Source organism: Coregonus lavaretus (genome assembly GCF_964263955.1).
Source record: "Coregonus lavaretus genome assembly, chromosome: 13".
Classification (NCBI taxonomy): domain Eukaryota; kingdom Metazoa; phylum Chordata; class Actinopteri; order Salmoniformes; family Salmonidae; genus Coregonus; species Coregonus lavaretus.
The window spans coordinates 14,165,370-14,191,078 of record NC_140000.1 but is presented as its reverse complement, the minus strand read 5'-3'; the positions used below and the strand labels follow the sequence as shown (position 1 = coordinate 14,191,078).

Here is a 25,709-nt window from a genome sequence, read left to right as displayed (position 1 = left end):
AGCTTCCTCAGTCCACTCTTTGTCACTGATGGACCACTCATACGCACCAAATCATGTCCCATATACTGTAGCTAGAACTATTCTCATTAGGCTAAAACTGTACCGCCAATTCATTAAATTCTAAATGAAACGGAAGTGTATGCCTTTTTTTATTTGTTGTAATAAAGTATTGAGCTTACAGTGGGGGAAAAAAGTATTTAGTCAGCCACCAATTGTGCAAGTTCTCCCACTTAAAAAGATGAGAGAGGCCTGTAATTTTCATCATAGGTACACGTCAACTATGACAGACAAATTGAGAATTTTTTTTTCAGAAAATCACATTGTAGGATGTTTAATGAATTTATTTGCAAATTATGGTGGAAAATAAGTATTTGGTCACCTACAAACAAGCAAGATTTCTGGCTCTCACAGACCTGTAACTTCTTCTTTAAGAGGCTCCTCTGTCCTCCACTCGTTACCTGTATAAATGGCACCTGTTTGAACTTGTTATCAGTATAAAAGACACCTGTCCACAACCTCAAACAGTCACACTCCAAACTCCACTATGGCCAAGACCAAAGAGCTGTCAAAGGACACCAGAAACAAAATTGTAGACCTGCACCAGGCTGGGAAGACTGAATCTGCAATAGGTAAGCAGCTTGGTTTGAAGAAATCAACTGTGGGAGCAATTATTAGGAAATGGAAGACATACAAGACCACTGATAATCTCCCTCGATCTGGGGCTCCGCGCAAGATCTCACCCTGTGGGGTCAAAATGATCACAAGAACGGTGAGCAAAAATCCCAGAACCACACGGGGGACCTAGTGAATGACCTGCAGAGAGCTGGGACCAAAGTAACAAAGCCTACCATCAGTAACACACTACGCCACCAGGGACTAAAATCCTGCAGTGCCAGACGTGTCCCCCTGCTTAAGCCAGTACATGTCCAGGCCCGTCTGAAGTTTGCTAGAGTGCATTTGGATGATCCAGAAGAAGATTGGGAGAATGTCATATGGTCAGATGAAACCAAAATAAAACTTGACGTGTTTGGAGGACAAAGAATGCTGAGTTGCATCCAAAGAACACCATACCTACTGTGAAGCATGGGGGTGGAAACATCATGCTTTGGGGCTGTGTTTCTGCAAAGGGACCAGGACGACTGATCCGTGTAAAGGAAAGAATGAATGGGGCCATGTATCGTGAGATTTTGAGTGAAAACCTCCTTCCATCAGCAAGGGCATTGAAGATGAAATGTGGCTGGGTCTTTCAGCATGACAATGATCCCAAACACACCGCCCGGGCAACGAAGGAGTGGCTTCGTAAGAAGCATTTCAAGGTCCTGGAGTGGCCTAGCCAGTCTCCAGATCTCAACCCCATAGAAAATCTTTGGAGGGAGTTGAAAGTCCGTGTTGCCCAGCGACAGCCCCAAAACATCACTGCTCTAGAGGAGATCTGCATGGAGGAATGGGCCAAAATACCAGCAACAGTGTGTGAAAACCTGTGTCATTGCCAACAAAGGGTATATAACAAAGTATTGAGATACTTTTGTTATTGACCAAATACTTATTTTCCACCATAATTTGCAAATAAATTCATTAAAAATCCTACAATGTGATTTTCTGGAGAAAAAAAATGTCTCTTTTTGTCTGTCATAGTTGACGTGAACCTATGATGAAAATTACAGGCCTCTCTCATTTTAAGTGGGAGAACTTACACAATTGGTGGCTGACTAAATACTTGTTTCCCCCACTGTAGATGCTGGATTGTGGTTTAGTGTGCATTTTATTAGAAATTTGGCTCATATGGATATTATGAGTAATATGATGGCTATGTGCATAGCTTTGGATAACAATATCCAATTGGCTTTGTGTTTAATATGTGAGTATTTGTAACACTGAGTGCTCATGATGACAACATACTTTTCCCAGATAATTAATTCATAGGCTCCTTTGTGCTCTCACAGTGTAAACAATTCCAACAGTGATGAGATATTAGCCAGTAAAGTACTTTATGATTGCAGCGATATGATTTTTAAGTGCTTAACTGAGCTCCGCCTCTGGCCAATCTCTTAGGCGCCTATTATGAAACTCAATCTCTCTGTAGCAAATGTCCCCCCCCCCCCACACACACCTTCAGGATTATGGTTGGTGCCATTTTTAGGTACTCCGAGTCAAAGACTCTACTTCTATTACCAACCGACGCCATGGCAGGAAGGGCACGTCATCCCACCACCTACAGTACTTAACACATGTCCTTTGTGTCTGCCAGGGTTGTATAAATCACACGGCTGTCTGCTCTAAATGGGGTCATGGGGCAGTTGATGTAAACCCAAATCAGATGTGTGTGACGGATGGTCATAAGGTACCCAATCGATGAGGTGCTAAGACCTGTGACATACTGGAGGCTTATATGACATTGTTGTGGATGTGGTGTCAGTGTAATTGTAGAACATGATGTTCACTCTGCATGTCATGATGACCTAATTGTTATATGGTCGTTTTAATAGCCCCCATTCCTCTCCAGGACAAAGTGGCTCAGAGAAACTTGCCAACATTAATCACAGATTTGTTCATCCCTCTCTTTGGGATTTCTATCTCTGTATAAATTATAGAATTAATACAAATATTGAATAATTTTTATTTCGAATATAAATATTTCCAAATAAAGCCAATGTGGTTAAAGATTTGTGTGTTCAACACCTGCTTCACATTGATCAAAAGTTAATTACATAAACAATTTAACAGAAACATCTGAAGTATGTAGACCTATAGGAGAAACATTGTAACATCTTTAACATTCCTGTGTTTGGGAAAATATTGTTACAGGGTGTGACATTGACAATGTTTGTGACCTTGTTCAACCTCTGTTTAATAAACTGAGGTAAACATTGATTTACCATGCACCAATTGATAACCGGGGATAAGGACAGTTTATGCAGTGTAGGACTAATGGATATCATCATTCCAATTAAGCCTGTCAGAAAATACAATCATTAAAATATCAGAAAGAAATTGTTCTGGAGGGGTTTTCAAGGAATCTGTACCAGCAATTATTGAGCAGTCCAGTCCGTTATGAAGTGTATCCCAAGAAGGAAGAGGCTGAACTGTTGCCTGGCAGAACACGGTATTGAGATTACCGCTATTGGCAGTGTTGAATGCCAATTGCCAAATCAACAAAAGGGGCTCCACCAGCGCTCTCAGCAGGTGTCAAGGAAAACAACCATGTAAGGTTCATTAAAAAGGTGCGTGAGATGGAAACATTCCTATTATCACACGTGCACTGGCATGTGAATATTGCCACGTTCAGGTAGTAGTCGGAACTAGGAAACTCTGAAATTCCCGACTTGCTAACTGGTTGTAGTTATACAAGTGCCGCATTCAACCAATTTACATAATGAGGCGGGAACTATTCGCTGTGGGGCACCTTGCATTGCTTTGGATTAACCACCAGACCCCCTGGGAATTATAGTTTTGTTTTAGTTGTTATCAAAGGCTTCGATAGCACAGGGACCTCCCTTGAGGAATACTCCTCCCTATCATACGAAGAATCGTTACCATATTCTCCTTTAAAATCATATTTACTTTTTAAACTGTTACAATTCTCATTCAAAATCATATAGCTTTTTAATTTAATTGTAGATAATTTTTATGCATTATACAATTTCACTTTCTCAGAGTCTGTTGCTGTATCTGATCATTACTTTCCGGGATTGTCTGTCTAAAAATAACATCAAAGGGGTGAACGCCCCCCAGTGCACCCGTGCCAGACAGTCACAGCAGTGACAGTAAAGGGTGTAGGCCTAAAGGGACATATGCCGCGTTCAAGTGCCAGTCAGAATTAGGAAACTCGGACATTTCCGACTTGCTAACTACTCCTGCTATCATAAATACAGACCATAACTGGCAGGTCCACAGTTTATGCCACAGAAAAGGGCACAGAGTCACAGACACACGGACGCAGCAATCCATCCTTTTGGCAGTCAGAACCTAATAGGACTTGCAGGCATCTCATAACGGTAAGTGCGAATGCATCTGCATCTCAGACGGGATTTTACACTGTGACCTTTCCCAGCAACAATTTGAAAGGTCTTTGAGGGTCGAAGACCTTTACGAATCAATCCCGTTCTTTACGAATCAATCCCGTTCTGAACCTCAGCAGTGAAGCAGCTGGTAAATTATGGTTTAATTATTTATTGCTTCCTTCTATACACTTCTATTAGGCTAATATTTTCTCGAATAGACCTGCATTTATTGGACTATAATTTTACCCATATGCTATTTCTTCCCTGTGGCCTAGAATATTCGTAACATCCCCGGCCAATACAGGTGTGAAAGGCTGTAGTAATCGTCTGTGCATATTTTCTTTTTACCTCAGACGCGAAATGGACTTCGATCTGCCACCCACTTTTCCAGCCAGCGGTATCGCATGGGAGAGGGTCCTGCCGCCTCTTCTTCCAGGGCTGAACGGGACATTCGGGTTGTACTCATTCACGCCGTCGGAGCTGCTCACCCCAGTGACGGAGCACACTGGCTCTGCACAGGTAGGCTTATTCCCGTTGCAGTGCTCTAGTCTCTCAGATACATTTCTTTGTTCTGTATCACTGAGGTCGCCTTGATTAATGAATTGTATTTTCTATATTCTACTGACCTTTTTAATGAATGCCCATTTACTGCAGGTGCTCTTGCGTTTTCTTATCGTTTGAATGGAATTTCATAAAAGTAGATTAAACAGCAGCAAAAGAGCAGCAATAGCGTGTCATTTTGAGTAGTAATAGTGGGTATATTCCCCTGTTGCCAGGTGTGTTGTGACCACAGTGGATTCAAAGTTCAGGTTGATGTGAAACACTTCAACCCAGAGGAGCTGATGGTCAAGGTGATGGGAGACTTTGTGGAGGTCCAAGGGAAACACAAAGAGAAAAAAGTAAGCAACTACTGTGTTATATGTATTATGTAAGAGTTCTCTGTTCATAATCACACTTCCATAGTTTATGTGATGACAGACATTGAATATAGCCTGGTTGCTATGCAGTCTGTTTCTGCTTCAGCCAACTACCTACCAAACAGACTGGAAACCAGGCCACTTGTTAGCCTGAAAACGAGTATTCCTCACTGACTGTGTTCACTATAACGTGTGTTTGCAGGATGGGTCAGGGCTGGTGACGCGTCAGTTCAGCCGCCGCTACAGGATTCCAGAGGGAGTGGACTCCATGGCTCTGGAGTCAGCTGTGTCACCTGAAGGCATCCTCATCATATCTGCCCCTATGCTTCAGGGGGAGAACTCCAGACACCTGTCCCACTCAGAACCATGAGCATACACGCCATAGGAACCAGTGTTGGGGAGTAGTAAACTACATGTAGTTCAACTAGTAATTTAACTACATTTTGCAGTAGCTTAGTGGCAGTTCAGATCTTGGTAGTAATTAACTACTTTTTTGCCATGTGGTGTAGCTAACTACTGGAACTACACACTACATTTTTTTTCAAATAGAAAATAAAATATGGGTGAAGTAGGCTTTTCCTTTATTTTTCAGCATTACCCCTTTCTAATTCTCACTTAAAACAGTTTTGTGTTTAATATGCTAAATTACACATTCTGTTAACATCTTACTCCAGAGAGATCTGTTCTTGCAATTTGTAGTCTATGACATTCAGATTTAAATATTATAATTTATCACAAAGTAGTTTTCTATGTAGTGAACTATTTTTTCAAATTAACTTTAGTTAAAGAAAACAAATGTTTTCTTAAGGGTAACTTTAGTGTAGCTTAACTTCTTCCAGTGTGAAGTAATTGGTAGCTTGGAAAACTATATGTTCACACACACACACACCTTTAATTACATGCCAAGGATCACACAGCTAGGGAACAGCTAGGGAAACACTGATAGGAACCCACCATGGAGAGAAAACGTTTAAAAAAGTTCTCAATGGAACCCAACACACACACACACACAGCTTGGGAAACTGACTGACAAACCAAATAAGGATAGTGGCAAAAATACAGGCACGCTCTCCTGCAACAGACATATAATCAAACACTCACCAAGGAGCTGGTGCCTGCCTGCGCCAAAACACCCGTTAACTACGCCATCACACCATTAAGATTGCACTCTCTGAGATTTGTACATATTAACAGGACAGATTCCTAATTTAAAAGCATCCATCGTCCTAAATAATCCCATTGAACTCATCAATCTTAATGTTTTATGGAACCATTCATTGTAAATATGATAACACCATTGAAAATGTTTATTTGTATTGTGTACTTTCTAATGCCCTCTAAATCGTGTGTAAATGTTTTAACACTCAGAGATTATCGAGTATGTTCACAAAACCCAACAGTAAGGTTGTTGTATATTTTCTAACTATTTATTGTAAAAAGAGAATTTGTTAACAAAAATAAATGCACTATATATTTCTGTACAAAAATGAAAATAAAAAATGCTGTTGAATTGAATGTTGTTTTTGTTCCGTGTGTGCTAGCCACCAGTGATCACTCTTCCTGGAATTCAACCAACAGTGAGTCCACCTCGCTGAAATAAAATAAAAATTTTTTTAGAGCATGTTCCAAAGTTGCTTCTACGCTTTGCATAGCCAAATATTATATCACTCTAGGAACCATTTGTCTGCAATATGAGAACAACATTAAAAAATGTTACTCCAAAGACAAAACAATCAGTATAACACATCATGATTGAACTATACAGTGCATTCGGAAAGTATTCAGACCCTTTGACTTCTTCCAAATGTTTTACGTTACAGCTTTATTCTAAAATTGATTCAATTGTTTTTTTCCTCATCAATCTACACACAATACCCCATAATGACGAAGCAAAAACTGGTTTTTAGAAATGTTTGCAAATGTATTAAAAATAAAAAACTGAAATATCACATATACATACGTATTCAGACTCTTTACTCAGTACTTTGTTGAAGCACCTTTGGCAGCGATTACAGCCTCAAGTCTTTTTGGGTATGACGCTACAAGCTTGGCACACCTGTACTTGGGGAATTTCTCCCATTCTTCTCTGCAGATCCTCTCAATATCTGTCAGGTTGAATGGGGAGCGTAGCTGCACAGCTATTTTCAGGTCTTTCCAGAGATGTTAGATCGGGTTCATGTCCACTTAAGGACATTATCTTGGCTGTGTGGTTCGGGTCATTGTCCTGTTCTAAAAACCTGTTTTCGCTTTGTCATTATGGGGTATTGTGTGTAGATTGATGAGGAAATTGTTTTATTTAATCCATTTTAGAATAAGGCTGCAATGTAACAAAATGTGGAAAAAGTCAAGGGGTCTGAATACTTTCCGAAGGCACTGTATACAGTGCCTTCAGAAAGTATAATTATCCCTGGACTTATTTCACATTGTTGTGTTACAGCCTGAATTCACAATTGATGAAATATATATTTTTTCTCACCCATCTATGTTTTTAGAAATTATTGTACATTTATTGAAAATGAAATACAGAAATCTCATTTACATAAGTATTCACACCCCTGGGTCAATACTTTGTAGAAGCACCTTTGGCAGCGATTACAGCTGTGAGTCTTTTTGGGTAAATCTGTAAGAGCTTTTCACACCTGGATTGTGCAACATTTGACCATTATTCTTTTCAAAAATTTTCAAGCTCTGTCAAATTGGTTGTTGATCATTGCTAGACAACCATTTTCAGGTCTTGCCTTAGATTTTCAAGTAGATTTAAGTCAAAACTGTAACTCGGTCACTCAGGAACATTCACAGTCTTCTTGGTATGCAACTCCAGTGTAGATTTGGCCTTGTGTTTTAGGTTACTGTCTTGCTGACAGGTTAATTAATCTCCCAATGTCTGGTGGAAAGCAGACAACCAGCTTTTCCTCTAGGATTTTACCTGTTTAGCTCCATTCCGTTTATTTTTTATCCTGAAAAACTCCCCAGTCCTTAACGATTACAAGCATACCCATAACATGATGCAGGCACCACTATGCTTGAAAATATGGAGAGTGGTACTCAGTAAAACGTTTATTTCTTTGACACATTTTTTTCAGTATTACTTTAGTGCCTTGTTGCAAACAGGATGCATGTTTTGGTATATTTGTATTCTGTACAGGCTTCCTGCTTTTCACTCTGTCAATTAGGTTAGTATTGTGGATAGGTTAGTATTGTGGTTACAATGTGGTTGATCCATCCCCAGTTATCTCCTATCACAGCCAATAACTCTGCAACTGTTTTAAAAAGTCACCATTGGCCTCATGGTGAAATCCCTGAGCGGTTTCCTTCCTCTCCGGCAACTGAGTTAGGAAGGACGCCTGTATCTTTGTAGTGACTGTGTGTATTGATACACCATTCAAATTGTAATGATTTACACCAATAGGTGCTCTTCTTTGCGAGGCATTGAAAAACCTCCCTGGCCTTTGTGGTCGAATCTGTGTTTGAAATTCACTGCTCGACTGAGGGACCTTAAAGATAATTGTATGTGTGGGGTACATACAGTGGGGAAAAAAAGTATTTAGTCAGCCACCAATTGTGCAAGTTCTCCCACTTAAAAAGATGAGAGAGGCCTGTAATTTTCATCATAGGTACACGTCAACTATGACAGACAAAATGAGATTTTTTTTTCCAGAAAATCACATTGTAGGATTTTTAATGAATTTATTTGCAAATTATGGTGGAAAATAAGTATTTGGTCAATAACAAAAGTTTCTCAATACTTTGTTATATACCCTTTGTTGGCAATGACACAGGTCAAACGTTTTCTGTAAGTCTTCACAAGGTTTTCACACACTGTTGCTGGTATTTTGGCCCATTCCTCCATGCAGATCTCCTCTAGAGCAGTGATGTTTTGGGGCTGTCGCTGGGTAACACGGACTTTCAACTCCCTCCAAAGATTTTCTATGGGGTTGAGATCTGTAGACTGGCTAGGCCACTCCAGGACCTTGAAATGCTTCTTACGAAGCCACTCCTTCGTTGCCCGGGCGGTGTGTTTGGGATCATTGTCATGCTGAAAGACCCAGCCACATTTCATCTTCAATGCCCTTGCTGATGGAAGGAGGTTTTCACTCAAAATCTCACGATACATGGCCCCATTCATTCTTTCCTTTACACGGATCAGTCGTCCTGGTCCCTTTGCAGAAAAACAGCCCCAAAGCATGATGTTTCCACCCCCATGCTTCACAGTAGGTATGGTGTTCTTTGGATGCAACTCAGCATTCTTTGTCCTCCAAACACGTCAAGTTTTATTTTGGTTTCATCTGACCATATGACATTCTCCCAATCTTCTTCTGGATCATCCAAATGCACTCTAGCAAACTTCAGACGGGCCTGGACATGTACTGGCTTAAGCAGGGGGACACGTTTTGCACTGCAGGATTTGAGTCCCTGGCGGCGTAGTGTGTTACTGATGGTAGGCTTTGTTACTTTGGTCCCAGCTCTCTGCAGGTCATTCACTAGGTCCCCCTGTGTGGTTCTGGGATTTTTGCTCACCGTTCTTGTGATCATTTTGACCCCACAGGGTGAGATCTTGCGTGGAGCCCCAGATCAAGGGAGATTATCAGTGGTCTTGTATGTCTTCCATTTCCTAATAATTGCTCCCACAGTTGATTTCTTCAAACCAAGCTGCTTACCTATTGCAGATTCAGTCTTCCCAGCCTGGTGCAGGTCTACAATTTTGTTTCTGGTGTCCTTTGACAGCTCTTTGGTCTTGGCCATAGTGGAGTTTGGAGTGTGACTGTTTGAGGTTGTGGACAGGTGTCTTTTATACTGATAACAAGTTCAAACAGGTGCCATTAACACAGGTAACGAGTGGAGGACAGAGGAGCCTCTTAAAGAAGAAGTTACAGGTCTGTGAGAGCCAGAAATCTTGCTTGTTTGTAGGTGACCAAATACTTATTTTCCACCATAATTTGCAAATAAATTCATTAAAAATCCTACAATGTGATTTTCTGGATTTTTTTTCCTCAATTTGTCTGTCATAGTTGACGTGTACCTATGATAAATTACAGGCCTCTCTCATCTTTTTAAGTGGGAGAACTTGCACAATTGGTGGCTGACTAAATACTTTTTTTCTCCACTGTAGATGAGGTAGTCATTCAAAAATCATGCTAAACACTATTATTACTGTCTGCTAAATGGCATATTATTATTATATATTATATTATTATTATTGCACACAGATTGAGTCCATGCAATTTATTATGTGACTTGTTAAGCAAATGTTTACTGTTGAACATATTTAGGCTTGCCACAACAAAGGGTTTGAATACTTATTGACTCAAGACATTTTTCAGCTTTGAATTTTTCAGTAATTTGTAAAGATTTCTAACAACATAATTCCACTTTGACACTATGGGGTATTGTGTAGGCCAGTGACAAAAAAAATCTCAATTTAATCCATTTTAAATTCAGGCTGTAACACAAAATGTGGAAAAAGTCAAGAGGTGTAAATACTTTCTGAAGGCACTGTAATTACTCTGAAAATATATTAAGTTAATTATCTTAATGACTAAAGGAAAGGTCAATGAAATAAATGATGAAGGATGTACTGCATCTAGGGAACATATCCCAGTTCTTTACCTGATTTGCTCCTTCACCCACTTCTTCTGCTGCCTCAAGACCTTCAGTAAGGGGTCATCTTTGAACTCCTGCTCATCTGAATCTTAAGGGGGAAAAGATATGCAGTTGAAATGTCACTGTGCAGATAACAAAAATAACTTTAGGAGCAGTTGATTACATGACCAATTATTTTTGTTCTAACTTTAGCTACTTTGCAGCAAAGCTATGCCAGGTGTTCATAATATGTTATATTAGATCACATGTTAATTGTACACTGGTATAAATAGCCAGAAATGTACACATGAACACCAGCAAGGTGAAGTGAAAATAGACAACTGGCACTGGTCCACACGGTTAATGTACTCCTGTAACAGAGAGGACTATGGCATCACTCAATTGTTATTTCGCCCTTTACATTTACCAAAAGATCCCTTTAGCATTCAGGGCAACATCCTAACTTATTATTTAGAGTAAGTAATGCATGTATAGGAATGGGATATTCGGGAGAAAGTTCAAGTTAGGATTCAGTCCTGGTGGAACTTGGAATGCTATATATACTGTACTATACGGCCAGAGTCTATTCCACCTCTGCTACCTAGAGAGTTAAGGTCAGCAGTCCCCACTGCACCAGGCAGTCTCACCTTCAGCCTCCTGCAGCAGCTGAGCTACGACCTCCCGTGGCTGCTGTGCACTGGGAGACGGAGCGGGGGACTGTGGGGGCGCAGGGGGGGTGTATCTGGGAGAGTCAGAGGACACAGGGGTTCTGGGTGGGTCTGGGGAGTCCGGGGTCAGGAACAGTACCTCTGAAACTACCTGCCAAGGTAAATTAATATGCTTTACTCAGCTAATATCTTTATTTAAATTAAACTAATCTGGATAAAGTAAATTAATAATATTGTAACACTTAAAAATTCATAATAGCCTTTCTTCAATGTCTAAATGGCATCTAGCATCGGTGATGCTGATGACCCACAGTGTTAACTGACCTGTCCCAGTGCGCTGTGTATGGGAGAGGGTGGTGGAGCACGATCTCCAGGGCGGCCCTCTCTCACTACCCCCGGCACTCTTTCCTGTTGCCCCCAGTCTCTTCTGGGTTCCTCCCTCCATGGGGTGACCCTGTCTGGACCTCTGGTGCTGTGTTAAAATGTAAATGTAAATGTGTTGGCTCACACTCCTATCTGCATAGCTGGGCCTCTCAGCATGGTCCGCATCACCAACATGATGCCTACAGAGATATTGTCATTGAGTTTACAGACTGGGCCACATAACGCATCTGCTTCACATGTCATTAAATCAAAATGGCACCCCTCTTACATACAGGTCATACCTGGCTGATTTCTTCTTTCTGCAGGACGGCCCTGTCCGCTTGTCACTCCTCTCCTCCTTCTTCTGTAGTGTCTCCTTTTTTGTCCTCTCGGTTGTCCTCTGTTGAACTGCCCACTCTTCCTCTGTGATCTCAGACAAGGCGGGCGGTGGTGGAGAGGACTCGTGTTTACTAAAGGGCTCCTCAGTGGAGGTGTCTGTGGAACTGACCTGGGCTTTGGGCTGCCTGAGGGTCCAGTCGGCCCCAGAGACCTCCCTCCTCTTTGGACTCCTCTGGTGGCTGGGTGGAGGGGAGCGGGGCTGAGAGGTGCAGGGCAGGATGTCACAGAGGAGGTGCATGTGGGGTGGGACCGGGGCATCCGGCTGCAGCTTGGAGATGGTGGGGCTGGAGATGGGGAGGGAGGGGGCAGCTGCAGGGGGGAACGGTCCATAGGGGGCACTGGTCTCCTGGGGGGCTGGGGTGAAGGAGGGGGTAACTCTATGAGAGGAATAGGCAGGGAGGGGATTCCGCTGTACCTAACAAAGGAGAACAAATCAAAACATATGCTCTGTGATTAGCTACATACGTTGGACAATCCGACCACACAATGGCACACATTCAAAAACCTATTTTCAATAGCAGGTGTAGTAGACAGGGGGTTAAGTACCATGTGAGCCTGCCAGCTGACAGAGTGCTGATGAAGGGTGTGACCCTGCTGTGGGTGTGACTGGACACACTGACTGGCCTGCTCCATCTTCCTCCTCAGACGCCACTGAAACAGGATGTCCTCCTCTGGGCGTGTACGGGGAGCAGGGGGACCAACCACGGATGGTTTGGGCACGGTGCCAGCATAGAGGTCTGCTGATCTTAGGTTCCCCATAACTTGAGGAAGCAGTTGCACAAGAAAAGTTATTGCAATACGTGTATTCAGATATAAAGTGAGAATAAAGAAAGTTGCAAAAGGAAACAAAAACATGACCATGAGAAATGAGGGACGTGGCAAAAGCACAGAATAACAGTGGCTCTAGGAGTTTGAAAAAGCAATATCATGTGGTTGAGACATGGAAAATTCATGCAAATCAGATGTTTTGAACTTCCCAACCCCCATGGCTCACCAGTGGTTGAGTCGATAAGACTGGTAATTATAGGCCTTCGGACTGGCTCATCTATGCTCACAGGGGAGGAAAAATTGGAGCAGCCCAGGCCCTCAGAGCTGATGGGGATAGATCCACTACTGAGTGAGTACTCACTGAAAACAGAAAATATAGATTTTGTAAGATTCATCCAATTACAATTTTCCTCATTGCAACTAACTGAATTGAAATGTAATTGACCCCAACCCTACTCAATGTATTCCATTCCTCCCAGCATATCTACCTTCTGTGTAGCAGTCTGCTGGCCTTCTCCTGTAGCTTCAGTATCTCTGAGTCTCCAAGGTCACCGTGAGAGGAGTCTGTCAGGCCCTGCCAGGGGATCAGACAGATAGAGGCCAGTGAGTGCACCAGAGGCATCATCTCCTGTTACCATTTCTTTCACCAACATTCTAGAACATAAACAAATGTTGTGTAACTGTGAGCCCTCAGCGGGTTCTGTTTTGAACACGCTTTATGGATCACTTCTATAGAAGCTCAGGGATATGCAGCAAGCTGGATATGGAGCTGTGTTTTGACCAGAAGGGGTATTAACAAAGGCATCAATCACAGTTGCATAATCAAAGGGAACAGCTTCTAACTAGCTCATATAAACATAGTGGTCGGGCAGAACATGTCGTCTGGTGTTGGTATGCAAATATTTATGAGGAGCAGCTCTCTGCATGGGGAGTCTTTTTTCCAATACATCTCAGCCATTCTGGCTCTGGCACACTTGACAGCATTACATAAACCTGTCTAATACCAATATATCTCACCATCTCAAAAACTGAAATTCCTACCAAAACACAGCATGAACAGGACAATGTTGTTCTGAATAACACCACTAGATGGCTACACTGACCCCCCCAATTCAATATACACTCGTAACGGACAAGGTTCATCACTCACCATGGCACTAAGATCAAGGAGTCCCCTGCATGGGGAGAAGGTGGTGCCATGCTGAAACTGCCCAACTGGACTGAGGATGGTGGCTGAGTCTCTTCTAAGGGAAAGGCCTGTGTACATAAAGACATAGGAAATAAATGACAAGTATGTTACTTATGCTGTTTATACACACCGCATATTTATTTATATACTGGATTCTTGATATATCTCCCTCTAAAATATCTACTGCTGTACATATCATTATTAGTATATATTGTGTAAATTCATCCGGTGTATAGATTGCATTTTGATACAGTGCTATTTGGGTTGTTAATTGGATTCGTCCCGACGTTCTTGATTTCTTTCCTTAAAAAAAGTTATGTTTTAATTGTTTGACATTTGACTGCATTGTTAAGAGCTAGTAACATAAGAATTTCGCTGCACCCACTATAACATCTGCTAAACTGTGTACACAACCAATAAACTTAGATTTGATTTGAAATGGCGAGCAGAGCAAGACAGTTGATCAAATCAAATCAAATTGTATTGGTCACATGCGCCGAATACAACAGGTGCAGACATTACAGTGAAATGCTTACTTACAAATGCATCACAACGATCACTACATTCCTTGTTTTACAGAGCGAGCAAAACTTTCAGTGAGTTTCAATGAGAAGGAAAGAACTATGAATGATCCAAGTGAAGTACCTTTGTCAGTGGTTTGAGTGGGTGTAGAACTGGAGGGTAGAGGGGAGGAGGACAGCCACCAGAAAGGCTGCTGGCCCTCTCCCACCATTGCCGACATCTGCTGACGTTCCTCTCGACTCTGTGGCATTCCGTGACGAAAGCGTTCAATGTACCTGGAAAATGAATTATTGTAGTTAGTAATGAGACATGTAAAGGGAATAACACCATAAATCAATGCAAAAATCCTATAAACTCATCACCTGCAAGCTTATTGTGGATATCATGATACACAGTACAATGAAGACATACATAAGAATGCAGGGTCACAAATGCTGTATGACATGTCACACATAAAACATAAATGACCATTATGTAATTTTAGGAATAGTATTAAGCATACTTTGCCAACACTGAATCTTCCTGCTCTCCTCCCCCAGTGGAGACCAGGGACTTTCCCGATGTTGGGTCCCGTATCAGTGTGTCTGTGTTCGGGGAGGCGGCAGTGTTCGCCGGGGAGGACCCAAGATCAGTGGAGGGCCAGGACTCTAAGAAACTAGGCTGGGCCTCTGTGGCAGGAGGAGTACAGAGGACAAAGTGATTGGCTGCCCCAAGGAAGCGCTGGTCCTCTGGGCTCAGTGAGTGTGTCTGGAGAGGAGGAGGGCTGGACGGCTGGGCAAGGCGAACAGGGCTCAGGGTCTAAGGCAAACCAGGAAAAAAAGCTACAGTTTGATGAGGAGACTGTACTGACAATAAATGTATTTACTGTAGGAGGTTGTGTATTTGGAAAATACTCTGACAGCCCCTCAAGTTCAGTTCTTACGGTTTTCCTCTGTTGCTTTGTAAACTTCTTGGTGCGTGAGGGGTTAAGATGTGTTTTTCCCAGAGGTGGGTCTGGCGGAAAGGGATTCTTCCTTGTGAACACAGCAGCACCACTAAGAGAGCAAGAGAGGCAAAAGGTGACCATTTTCATTGTGCTAAAAACACATCGTTCTGGTTTTGAAAACGGTTACTTAACTCTGCATTCCTAATTCTTTGTTCCACGTCTCACCTGGATTTCATGTTGACAGTACCACCGGCACCAACTCACAAACTGGGCAGAGAAGTGTTATAGCCCACATGTAGACTACTCTTAGCTATAATCATAGGATGAGACAGTGTTAGTGTGTGTCAAGTAAATAGCTAACACACATGCATTTGATTTAACAAGAGTGAAAAGAGACAACTAACGTTAGCTAGCTGGCACTACAAAATACAAGTTATCCCTGTAGTTAGCAAACAGCATTGCAGTTTTTAAAAAATGTTGTTCAATTAGAAAGGCTAGATCACGGACATGGATAACGTATTAAATACTTTTTTTTAAAGCACGTACTTTCCATGTAAATGTTATTTGAGCATCTCGATTTCATCACTGCCTGGGTTGATTCAATTAAAGAAAAACATAGTCTGCCTTCCGGGTTTTTATCTGGCTTGGGTTTTTGTGTCAGTTACCAGGCAACCAAACGGCTAAATAAAATAGTTAGATTAGGAAAATCATATGTATAGTCTAGACAATTAGTTATACATTTCTAAATGTTACATTCCGCGCATGATAACTTTTTATTCAACTATTTGACAGATTCAAAGATCTTAAGTTTATCTTTACGTAGAACGTCATTATCGACAACGATCAATTCTGGCCAATCAAGAGAGAGTTGGGAAGTGACAGACATCGATCTGAACCAATGATAATCGTGTAGTCGACTCCACATTGTCCAACCAGTAGAAGGGAAACGACTTGCGCGCGGAAGAGGAAAGTCTAATGAAACAAATCCGACCACCGAGCTAACCAGGCAGGTAGCTAGTTGTTTGGAGGGTAAACAAAACTATTTTGTATGTATAGATACGTGGCCTTTAGACATTAATTCGACAATAATATTCTGCAGATGAAAAGTTATGTATCATATAGACATAAGTCAAATAATGTTACTAGCTTGCTATACGGCTACACACGCTTACTCAAAAGAAAAGACTGCTTCAATTTGCTTTAGTTAGCTACTTTTAGCTATTCACGGTATCCAGGCACAATAACAGTGTCCTCTTGGGTCACTTAATATCTAGCTACATGTTTTGAATCAGTGTTTCCCTGTAGTCCCTAATCAATTTAGCAAACTTGCCGTTGTAGCTAGCTACCAACTAACTTGTATTTTGTTTTGGGGATTTCTGAATGTCAGTGTGAACGGCTATACTGATCATGCATCACGTCAAGATCAAGACTGAGAAGCCAGGTGAGAGCTTGAACATTTCAAAACCAAAAACTCATTCAGCTGACGATACAGTGGCACATAACACTAGCTACTAGGAATCTCTCCTAAGTAAAGTCGACTGTTTAATTCTATTTGACAGATGTAGAGGGGAGTGGTGCACGCAGCCGACTAGATGCAGTATTACAGGGGCTGGTGGAGAAGAGTGACAGTGAGAGGTTAGTGTGTTTATTTTATTTGCAAAGATACAGTACATTAACTGGCTTGACACTGAAACTTACAGCTTCAGGAATTTTTCCTTGGCTGCGCACTGTCTAATCAAGCTGAGGTGATGCGAAAGGTTGCTTTTCCTGTTTTTCCAGGGAGCAAAATGAAGATGAGACAAAGATAGCAGAAGAATCTCTGAGCAAGTATGGCCTTAAAAAAAACATTTTATATTCATAGAAGTATGCTATTTAGGCATACTCAATAGCCTATTGCGGTTCTGTTAGTTCCACTACTTCTGTAGTAATTACGATTGCCTGTTTCTTCCATAGGGATGTGTCTCCGTCTTCTGCTGGGAAGCGGTAAGCCTTATTTGAGTTTTGTTAGACACATCTGACTGTGTGGCTGTCAGACACTGAAAGGCCTTGACCTGTCCCCTTTCCCTGGTCGTTGATGTCTTAGGCCATCATCACGGTTCCCACAGCACCGGAGGAAGAAACGGAAAGAGATGGACGATAGCTTAACAGAGAGCAACCAACATAAACAAAGTAAGTCTGCTGCAGATGTCATTCCCCTGCCAAACACAGATAGTTTGACTTTTAAAACCTTTTCTCTCTCATTCACTGACTCTACCTTTCACGCTCTAGATATTCACATAGATATATACAGTGAGATAAAAAGTCTGACCTCTGTGATTGCCAACAAGGGTTTTGCCACCAAGTACTAAGTCATGTTTTGCAGAGGGGTCAAATACTTATTTCCCTCATTAAAATGCAAATCAATTCATAACATTTTTGACATGCGTTTTTCTGGATTTTTGTTATTGTTATTCTGTCTCTCACTGTTCAAATAAACCTACCATTAAAATTATAGACTGATCATGTCTTTGTCAGTGGGGATCAAAAACTTTTTTCCCTCACTGTGTGTGTGTGTGTGTGTGTGTGTGTATGTATGTATGTATGTATGTATATATAGATATCTATATCTATCAATCATTTGTTCTCCTCCCTCTCTGCTAGATGCCTACATTATCAAGTTGTTTGACCGCAGTGTGGACCTGGCACAGTACACCACCAGTACCCCACTTTACCCCATTTGCCGGGCCTGGATGAGGAACAACCCAGCGGTCAGAGAGAGAGCTGCATCCCCAAGCCCCTCACACAGCATGGGGGAAGAGGAGGTAAGCTCACACCCATAAAGCAGGACAAAGATGCCCACAATGTGGACATAAATATATATTTTTTCATTAGCGCTCTCTGTTCAGTATTTGTTTTCTCACTTTTCACCTGCATCTTGCCAGGCTGCAGACATGCTCAATGGTAAGGGACAGAATGTGTATCGCCTCCCTCCGCCCACCTCCTGTCCTCTCAACCCTTCTGGAGATCCTGTCAATCTGAGGATCCCGCCCACAGAAAAGCCTATTGTCAGCAAGGTACTGTATAACATCTGTAACGCCTAGCCATCATTTTCATATTTGCCACATTAAAACGGTTGATTGTTTCAATCTGTCTGTCTTTGTCACCAGTCTGCAGATACAGCTCTTGTGTCTGGTCCCCTCATATACAACCACATAGAACGCTGGAAAAAGATCAGGCAAAAGTAAGTCCAAGGCATCTAAATAATCACAAAAGCTAACTTTGTTGACATGGATCGATTGGGGAGTCGAATATCAACTATTGAACCGAATGTAATCTCGATTGGGAAAAAGTTGATCAAAATTCTGTCAGTAAAAAACGTAAACATTGTTTATCTAGCTGTGATCAATCTTATTAATATACATACAGTGAGGGAAAAAAGTATTTGATCCCCTGCTGATTTTGTACATTTGCCCACTGACAAAGAAATGATCAGTCTATAATTTTAATGGTAGGTTTATTTGAACAGTGAGAGACAGAATAACAAAAAAAAAATCCAGAAAAACGCATGTCAAAGATGTTATAAATTGATTTGCATTTTAATGAGGGAAATAAGTATTTGAACCTCTGCAAAAGATGACTTAGTAATTGGTGGCAAAACCCTTGTTGGCAATCACAGAGGTCAGACGTTTCTTGTAGTTGGCCACCAGGTTTGCAAACATCTCAGGAGGGATTTTGTCCCACTCCTCTTTACAGATCTTCTCCAAGTCATTAAGGTTTTGAGGCTGACATTTGGCAACTCGAACCTTCAGCTCCCTCCACAGATTTTCTATGGGATTAAGGTCTGGAGACTGGCTAGGCCACTCCAGGACCTTAATGTGCTTCTTCTTGAGCCACTCCTTTGTTGCCTTGGCCGTGTGTTTTGGGTCATTGTCATGCTGGAATACCCATCCACAACCCATTGTCAATGCGCTGGCTGACGGAAGGAGGTTCTCACCCAAGATTTGACGGTACATCGCCCCGTCCATCATCCCTTTGATGCAGTGAAGTTGTCCTGTCCCCTTAGCAGAAAAACACCCCCAAAGCATAATGTTTCCACCTCCATGTTTGACGGTGGGGATGGTGTTCTTGGGGTCATAGGCAGCATTCCTCCTCCTCCAAACACAGCGAGTTGAGTTGATGCCAAAGAGCTCCATTTTGGTCTCATCTGACCACAACACTTTCACACAGTTTTCCTCTGAATCATTCAGATGTTCATTGGCAAACTTCAGACAGCCCTGTATATGTGCTTTCTTTAGCAGGGGGACCTTGCGGGCACTGCAGGTTTTCAGTCTTTCATGGCGTAGTGTGTTACCAATTGTTTTCTTGGTGACTATGGTCCCAGCTGCCTTGAGATCATTGACAAGATCCTCCCGTGTAGTTCTGGGCTGATTCCTCACCGTTCTCATGATCATTGTAACTCCACAAGGTGAGATCTTGCATGGAGCCCCAGGCCGAGGGAGATTGACAGTTCTTTTGTGTTTCTTCCATTTGCGAATAATCGCACCAACTGTTGTCACCTTCTCACCAAGCTGCTTGGCGATGGTCTTGTAGCCCATTCCAGCCTTGTGTAGGTCTACAATCTTGTCCCTGACATCCTTGGAGAGCTCTTTGGTCTTAGCCATGGTGGAGAGTTTGGAATCTGATTGATTGATTGCTTCTGTGGACAGGTGTCTTTTATACAGGTGACAAGCTGAGTTTAGGAGCACTCCCTTTAAGAGTGTGCTCCTAATCTCAGCTCGTTACCTGTATAAAAGACACCTGGGAGCCAAAAAACTTTCTGATTGAGAGGGGGTCAAATACTCATTTCCCTCATTAAAATGCAAATCAATTTATAACATTTTTGAAATGCGTTTTTCTGGATTTTGTTGTTGTTATTCTGTCTCTCATTGTTCAAATAAACCTACCATTAAAATTATAGACTGATCATTTCTTTGTAAGTGGACAAACGTACAAAATCAGCAGGGGATCATATACTTCTTTCCCTCACTGTAACTCTGTGTTCAGATGGAAAGAAGCGTCCAACAAGAATCAGCTGAGGTATAGTGAGAGCATCAAGATCCTGAAAGAGATGAAGGAGATGTACGACCGCTAGCTGGGAATCCCCCAGGCAGTATCCCACAGCAGAGGGAGGAGAGTAGAGGGAGGAGAAAAGAAGAGCATGTAGGAGCCACAAGGGAGTCATCGACCCTAGGACACTGCCTTAGTCCTCTCCCCAAGGAGGACATTACATGTGACTGTCAGAGGAGCCTCATGGAGCCCATTTCTACCATATACTGCCACAATTAACGACCCAAAGTCCTCGTTTTGAAAATGTAGCAATATTTTAAGTAAGTTGATCCTTCTGGTGGGCCCAAGTTCACCTGTGACTGGGGTATTGGGATTCTATTTAGATAAATATTACATTAATGTTTTTTGTCATATTACAGAATCTGGTGATGCATTATACAGTATGTTGTCGATCACAACGATGTGTCATGAAACATTTGTAAACAGGTTGAGTAGTGTACAACATTTGTTCAAATTCCGGGATACTGTAAATCAATTCCAGGCTTCCAGGTTTTAGGATCACCAGTTTCCCAGACAAGCAGTGGCCTTGGGAATATTTTTTGTATAGACATTCAAAAGAACAGTCTCACACACATCTAAAATGAAAGTAAGGAAACTGTGTAAAAGAAAAATATATATAGTTATAAAGTATTGGGCTATTGTAATTTATTTATCGCTATGATAAATCTGGCAGAGTGCTGTTTTTACAATTGATTGATTTCTGAAATAAATGTAATTCAAAGGATTTCTCCTCAGCAGTTATTCTGGGACAGGGTTTTTCAGAGGGATATTGTCATCTGCGGGTCAGAAACACAGTCCACATGGATGAAATGGGTCCAAGATATCTATCAGTTGTTTTGGAATCAAATCAAATTTTATTTGCCACATGCGCCGAATACAACCAGTGTAGACATTACAGTGAAATACTTACTTACAAGCCCTTAACCATCAATGCAGTTTTGTAAGATTTTGAAATTACAGGTGTAGGAGTGTTGTCTATTTGTGTGTGAGAATGTCCCCATAATTTTCCCAAAACATCAACATAACGTCACCATAACATTAACATTATGGTCCCCATAACGTCAACATAACATCACTATAACAGAAGTTCAATCCGGTAACTGCATCTGCATTGCTTGCTCTATGGGGTTTTGGGCTTGGCATCTGTAAAGCACTTTGTGACAACTGCTGATGTAAAAAGGGCTGTATAAAATACATTTGATTGATTTTGATTAATACCACCATGAAAACCAAAATGACAACATCTACTGATGATTTCAAGTCCCAAAGCTACAGTATAGATACAGTCCAATCACTCTGTAATACAGATGTACTAGCCCTGTCTTTTACAGACATCTCACACCTCGGTTTCCACTTTAATATCAGACCTGGTCACCAGTGAGGCGTCAGTGTCCTCCTCCTTGAGCCAGAGACTCAGACCTACGGGAGATCCGGGAGAGATGGGAGCTCAGGGAGCGCGTTGATGACACAAAGTTCATCCCGTGGTCCTCTGCAAAGGCGTTCTCGAATACGAGCAGCACGGACTGGCGCAGCTTCTTCTGGAACTCGTCACACATGAAGACGTACAGGATGGGGTTCAGGCAGCTGTTGAGGAAGGCCAGGCTAGCGGACAGGGGAATCGCAATATGCACGACCAGCTTGAGGCCTGGGCTGCCGTCTTCCATGATGTCCAGAAACTGGAAGACGTGGAAGGGCATCCAGCAGATGAAGAAGGCCAAGACGATGGAGACGATGATCCGGAGGGACCTGTGCGGTCTTCCTCTCTGAAGGCGCCTGGCGCGTATCCATATGGCAACGTAAGAGCCTATGATGACCAGGAAGGGGATGAGAAAGCCCAGCATGAAGCGGAACACAACCAAGTTCCTGTAGGTGGAAGATTCATGGGGCAATGAATAACTGCACGTTGTCCTATTATCATTGTGTTGAATCTGCCGAAAGATGGTGAACGGGAGGCTGCAGATCAATGAGGCTAGCCAGATCCCCACACAGATGACCTCTGCCTTGCCTGGCGTGCGCTTGTTATGGGCCCACACCACCACCCACGTGGACAGACAGCGGTCCAGACTGATGGCCGCCAGGAGGAAGATGCTGGCGAACATGTTGAGCACAGTCACCATGCTGTTTAACTTGCAAAGGATGTCACCGAAAGGCCAGTCATAGCCACGGGAGATGTTGATGATATAGAGCAACAGAAAGGAAGTGAAGAGGAAGTCAGCCAAGGCCAGGTTGAGGAACCAAACAGAGTTGACAGTCTTCTTTATCCTGCAGCTCGTCACGTAGATCACCAAGCCGTTGCCAATGGGGCCGAGCACAAACACCACACAGTAGACAACCAGAGATATTATGTCCAGGTGCTTTGTGTCCAAGACAGCATACTCATAGTCCATCCCAGTTGTCACACTGGAATCTAACATGTTAGAGTTTTCTGAAATTAGAAAGAAATATTACCAATTATCTTTTAGGCTCTGACACATTGTAATCTGAAAAATAGTGCTGATCATAGAGAGAATTTGAAACAGGGAAGTCAGTATCTTGCAAAATGGTGCATATTTTGTGCAACCTTGCACACATCTACTGCACTGCTATAGATGAGCCTTAAATATCTGTTTATTTGGATAAATTATTCACACAGAAATGGCCCAATGGGGGGGAAAGAGAAAAGGTTACATTGTGGTAATTTGTTACCCCAGTTTTCATTAATTTCCCACCTATTATGACCTGGTATGACTTTCAACAAGCAAAGTCATTAGATTTATAGAACACATTTAGTACATGGCTTAGCCCTGATATGTTCTCTATTCACACATAATGCAACAATTCTAATGCATACGAGTTTCTAAAAAGTATGAGTAAAAAGCAACTGACAAAAATCGAGACGACATTAAGAATTGCATATTTGTCATGAAACTCTACTTCTACAAATGAAGCATCAGTCTGAATGAAAAGTTAGAGCACCCAGTGCAGAGATCACAAGGGTAGCAAAGAATAGACTATAAAGCGTCTTACCCATTTCCATCTTATTCTCTATAGCAATGAATATCACCCACTCTCTCTCACCACAAATGAAATTAGCCACACAGCTCTCTCTCTCTCGCGCGGTGTCGCCCTCTGCCTCCCTCCCTTTCTTGCCAAACATCCTCTCAAAGTTTCAAGTGCTTTTTTTCATATTTGAAGATGGTATGCCTTAGGGTTAAATAGATTTCCCACCCAAACCCACTCCATTTTCCCAGTATAAATAACTGCGAGAAACGGGTAAATTATATGAACAGGCTCAGCATGATGTGAAATGGAACTCCTAAATTATATGCGATATCTAAATCTGTCTTCTCTACCGGCCATGTCCTACTCTGCTATCTGCATGATCAATCATCAACGCTCAGGGTGGGGACAGACAGCGCATCTCAGTATGGCGCATATTTCACAATGTATGTATCATATCATCCTGGTAACGTTTTTTATTGTGAAAGGTAGGACTACATTTGCTGCAGCATAGCCTATGCTATAGTAATATAAGGACTAAATGAGCGTCCAATATACACTTCTCCATCTGGATTTCGGGGTGACCTTCTTTTTTCATTGTAAAGATGCATTTTTTAAATTGCAGCTGCAGAGTTTTAAAACAGCCTATGAGTCGAATATCGTTGCTTAAATCAGTGCTCATGCAAGCACTCTCTCACAGTCTTTCTCACTCCATCAATTCCATTCAAATTGCATCCAAAATAGATAGGCCTAATCCTGTTCAAGATTGATAGCCTATGGATGTTCTAGCCTACCTCTTTCGGGTCATAAATTACATGTAGTATTAGCCTTATATTTGGCTAATGAATGATGGGTTATGCATAGGCTAAACTTCTAATTTATAGCTCTGTCTCTTGCATAATCCGCATCTACGCTCTGCTGGCCTCTCTCCTTTACAAAAATTCTCCTTAGTTATTGGAGTCCCAGGAAAAGCTAGACTAGAATAATAGCTTGCTGAACATTATTTTAAGCATTACTAGACATAATAGACTATTTGAAGAGGGATGCAATCTTTTGTTTGCTGAATGTTAAATAGGCCTACAGCAGCCAATATATCTCACAGGTAGTTTGAAAGAACAGTGCAAGATGGTAGGCTATAGCAGTTATTTATTCAGACCCATAACTAGTCAATCTTCGTGAAGAAAAGTGATAGCCATCTGCATCTTATTCTAGTCCTATATTTATTATTCAAGCATGTCATTACAATGATGAAGATAAGGACAACAAAATGTATTTCATTTAACTGTTGAAACCAAGCAAGGAAGGAATGAAAAAAAATGGCATTGTTGGTTAAGGGCTTGTAAGTAAGCATTTCACTGTAAGGTCTACACCTGTTGTATTCGGCGCATGTTGCAAATAAAATGTGATTTGATTTGACAGTAGAGAAAGGAGGTAAGCTAATACACACATGGCACCAGATTAGGGGGAATATCATGAAAGATATATATGTGTCAGCCTACAAATTATACAAATAAAACATATTTCCAAATTAAAATCAAATTCGCTAGCCTATAATTGTAACTTTGTAGGCTGCATGTCCTGCACCAGCATCACGTTCTCTCCCAGCGTCATGGTTTGAATGAGGTCAGTAATTCCAGTCCATATAATACAGTATAGTACAATACAGTATACTAATACAGTCCACACTCAAAAAGATTAGGCTGCTGGAACGAGCGTCTTTCCTTTATTTACCCAAGAGAGCATAGTTACATCTATGGGCTTTTATGTTTTTGTGTAATGTGCGGTAGCCTATATCATAGGCTATGTATTTGGTAATGGCACTATCAGGTTTTGGGCTTGGGATCATAAAATTTATTTAATATATGGCTCATCAGGCTTGAATTTTTATGCCAATCAAAGCTCTAATCAAATCCAGACATATTTATATACTTTAGAATGGCACTTCCAGTTTTGACGGGAAATACCTGATAATTTATTCTCGGGATGGAACATTTGTAAAATACCAGTAAAATATTTAACCCTAGTATGGCTTGCTTGCTTGACACATTATTTTGTATATTAGCTGTGTGGGAAAAGTTGGGAAATAGAGCTTAGCCAAAAAAAAGTGTTACTTTACATTACTTTCCCCCAGGACAGTTCACAAAAAAAAAAAAAAAACTGTGCCAAATGTGTGTTAGTAACCCTTGGAGAGTCTTACTATTGATGAATGACATGTTTTTTGTGTGCATGCATGCATGTGTGTTTTGTTTTGTTGTTGGTTATGTTTTTCCTGAGTGGTCTCTCAGCACTGCTCTGATTTAAAACAGAAACAAC

General features: G+C 41.6%; 4 protein-coding genes across 5 annotated transcripts; 2 read left to right on the top strand and 2 right to left on the bottom strand.

Moving 5' to 3' along the window:
• Nucleotides 1-3,903: 3,903 nt before the first annotated feature.
• On the top strand, nt 3,904-6,425 carry LOC311139731 (alpha-crystallin B chain-like). 2 transcript variants are annotated; one of them, XM_084174660.1, is made up of 4 exons: nt 3,904-3,995; nt 4,355-4,520; nt 4,778-4,900; nt 5,121-6,425. In XM_084174660.1, exons 2-4 carry the CDS (start codon nt 4,362-4,364, stop codon nt 5,286-5,288), a joined length of 450 nt encoding a protein of 149 aa, XP_084030786.1. In that variant the 5' UTR covers nt 3,904-3,995; nt 4,355-4,361; the 3' UTR covers nt 5,289-6,425. The 2 variants fall into 2 exon arrangements, with proteins under 2 accessions (XP_084030786.1, XP_084030787.1); XM_084174661.1 differs by lacking the exon at nt 3,904-3,995 and adding an exon at nt 4,092-4,149.
• LOC311139730 (uncharacterized protein) lies at nt 6,206-16,143 on the bottom strand. Its single transcript, XM_084174659.1, has 14 exons — nt 15,879-16,143; nt 15,558-15,642; nt 15,330-15,441; nt 14,910-15,205; nt 14,531-14,682; nt 13,847-13,953; nt 13,185-13,270; nt 12,923-13,056; nt 12,475-12,689; nt 11,832-12,343; nt 11,491-11,638; nt 11,146-11,317; nt 10,526-10,607; nt 6,206-6,509 (listed from the first exon to the last, which is right to left on the bottom strand). Exons 2-14 carry the CDS (start codon nt 15,566-15,568, stop codon nt 6,470-6,472), a joined length of 2,067 nt encoding a protein of 688 aa, XP_084030785.1. The 5' UTR covers nt 15,569-15,642; nt 15,879-16,143; the 3' UTR covers nt 6,206-6,469.
• A 166-nt stretch (nt 16,144-16,309) lies between these two features.
• Nucleotides 16,310-21,140, top strand: LOC311139729 (protein lin-37 homolog). The gene is made up of 10 exons (XM_084174658.1): nt 16,310-16,361; nt 16,720-16,773; nt 16,892-16,967; nt 17,112-17,159; nt 17,286-17,315; nt 17,416-17,501; nt 17,973-18,133; nt 18,254-18,385; nt 18,479-18,552; nt 20,355-21,140. The coding sequence occupies exons 2-10, from the start codon at nt 16,740-16,742 to the stop codon at nt 20,440-20,442; spliced, it is 729 nt and encodes a 242-aa protein (XP_084030784.1). The 5' UTR covers nt 16,310-16,361; nt 16,720-16,739; the 3' UTR covers nt 20,443-21,140.
• A 115-nt stretch (nt 21,141-21,255) lies between these two features.
• LOC311140164 (C3a anaphylatoxin chemotactic receptor-like) lies at nt 21,256-23,456 on the bottom strand. The gene is made up of 2 exons (XM_084175106.1): nt 23,424-23,456; nt 21,256-22,842 (listed from the first exon to the last, which is right to left on the bottom strand). Exons 1-2 carry the CDS (start codon nt 23,431-23,433, stop codon nt 21,803-21,805), a joined length of 1,050 nt encoding a protein of 349 aa, XP_084031232.1. The 5' UTR covers nt 23,434-23,456; the 3' UTR covers nt 21,256-21,802.
• Nucleotides 23,457-25,709: the final 2,253 nt, after the last annotated feature.